Genomic DNA, 2,416 nt, shown 5'->3' with positions numbered 1-2,416 from the left:
TATATATATATATATACTTCTGTGAGAAATACCTTCAGCTTTATATGCTTTATATAAACGTCGTCTGACCAATAAGTATCCGAAGCTATTGTAACGAAGCTAAAGCACGCAAAATGAAGCCGCTTGGCACAGATTGGCCTTGAACTCTGTTGTGCATGCGTACTAAATTCTAACGTTCTAACTCACTTCTGCTGTTTACAGTAGTACTTGGGAGGAAGGCGTGTAGCGTGTGATCGACGCATTCATCATGCCAGAGAAAGTTGAGTAGAGAATCTGCATCAAACTTTGTCAAAAAAATGGCGAGACCTGCTCAGAGGCCTACGCAAAGTTTTCAAAAAGTTTTCATCGTTCTCGACACAATCAAGGAGACTTTGTGCCACTGAAATCTGAGTGCCTTTTTCGTCAGCTGAAAGCAGTTTTGGCACAAATTTGGCAGACATACATCTCATACCCAAATCTTCAGTGATAATGGACTGAACAGAACCGTAACTCATCTGCACATCTTCTGATAACTCACGGATGGTGATTCGACGATTTCTCCTCACAGTTGCACGCACATCTGCGATGTTTTTCTCAGTTCTGCTAGTTGCGGATCTCCCGGAGCGTTCGTCAATATCGACATTTTTCGGCCATTGGAAACGTCTGAACCACACATACACTTGTGTGCGGCTCATACACTCCTCTCCATACACTTTCTGCAACTTTGCGTAGGCCTCTGAGTACGTATCGCCATGACAACTTGCTCTGTCATTGTCAATGCGACAATCACACGCTACACACGTTCCTTGCAAGCACTGCTGTAAACAGCGGAAGTGAGCTAGAAGTTAATACTTCGTGCGCATGCGCAGCAGAGTTTAAGATCAATCTGTACCGAGCGGTTTCACTCTGCGTGCTTTAACATTGTTACTATGGCACCAGTCCGCACACTTATTAACTAGACCTCGTATATATATATATATGTGTGTGTGTGTGTGTGTGTGTGTGTGTGTGTGTGTGTGTGTGTGTGTGTGTGTGTGTGTCTATATGTGTGTATATATATATGCATGTATGTATATATATATATGTGCATATAAATATATGTACGTATGTATGTGCCTGCACACACAAACACCCACACGCAAACACACACACACAAACACACACACACAAGCACACATACACCTCGGTCAGTAGTTCATATATCTGAAAGAGAAGCACACTCTAAAATGGTAGGACAGTAGTATATTTAGAAGGCTGTTTTTTATAGCCTGTCAGAGAGTGATTATTCGTTTCGCGCTTATAAAGCGCTTAGCTGTATAGGCGACTCGTCAGACTTGTCCAACTCGTTATATACATACGCACATTCATACATACATACATACATCACAATCCGTTTAATCGAGCCATAAGAAATGTCTACTTATAGAATTTCTCTAATTTTTTCGATGATGTATGGTTAATGAAATTTAACGACAAACCTAACTGTGAGTACGTACCATCTGGAGGTACGGTCTAACTAGATAGAAATTTGCTGTAGATCAATCGCATTATAAAGAGTCATTTTCCATACCTCTTACCTATAAGTCATTAATATTTACGTACCATCCCAGGAATGCGTTTAATATATAAATTGGTATATCCAATAACTACACACCTCTAAGTATAGTGGATATTTAAGCAATGTGTTCGAGGATAATTAATGGGTTAGATGGGTGCTGGTGGAGGGGAAAAACCCCTCAAATTATGGCATGTACGCCCATTACTTGTTTTTCATCTTCGATCCCATTGTTTGTTTGCATCTGATGCCTCGTATACGAAACGTCGTAGCAAATCAGTGCTGGCTATAATTTCTATAGAATATCTACAGAGAAAGCCTTAATAAATAATGTAGAAAGTGCACTGCTAACGCAGAAGAACGTGGTATTACCTTCTAAAAAAACGTATGTTATATTATGATTGCATAACGAAATATCATGTACCTACAAGTCTACAATAGCAATTGTCTCTTGTGAATTATTATTCTGCTAATATATATTTCATTCTCTTTACCAGATGCGTCTAATTACGTTGGTTGTAGTCATAGTAGGGCCATAAAGTTGTTCATGGAGTCCATTAACTCATCATGCTTCAGAGCCGTCAAATGTAGCAGTGACGCCGATTTTGAAAATGGCCAATGCGTATCAGGGGAATTTATTACTGTGGGTTACCACTTGTCTAAGAGGACACCGAAAGGAACTTACTACCTCAATACGATGAGAGCTTCTCCTTATTGTGGTATGTATCCATATTCTTCTTCTTCTTCTTCTTCTTCTTCTTCTTCTTCTTCTTCTTCTTCTTCTTCTTCTTCTTCTTCTTCTTCTTCTTCTTATTATTATTATTATTATTATTATTATTATTATTATTATTATTATTATTATTATTCAGTGAGAGAGCAATG

At 38.8% G+C, this 2,416-nt stretch overlaps 1 protein-coding gene across 1 annotated transcript in view; it reads left to right on the top strand.

Moving 5' to 3' along the window:
• LOC106870659 (inactive pancreatic lipase-related protein 1) overlaps positions 1 to 2,416 on the top strand; it is a 98,974-nt gene that overhangs the window by 85,445 nt on the left and 11,113 nt on the right. Inside the window, exon 6 of the mRNA XM_052970243.1 lies at positions 2,032 to 2,253. Coding sequence (XP_052826203.1) covers positions 2,032 to 2,253 — 222 coding nt within the window. The remainder of the gene's footprint in view (positions 1 to 2,031; positions 2,254 to 2,416) is intronic.

Source organism: Octopus bimaculoides, chromosome 8 (assembly GCF_001194135.2).
Source record: "Octopus bimaculoides isolate UCB-OBI-ISO-001 chromosome 8, ASM119413v2, whole genome shotgun sequence".
NCBI lineage: Eukaryota > Metazoa > Mollusca > Cephalopoda > Octopoda > Octopodidae > Octopus > Octopus bimaculoides.
Note: the sequence above shows the minus strand (reverse complement) of the source record. Positions and strands in the feature narration are given on the sequence as shown.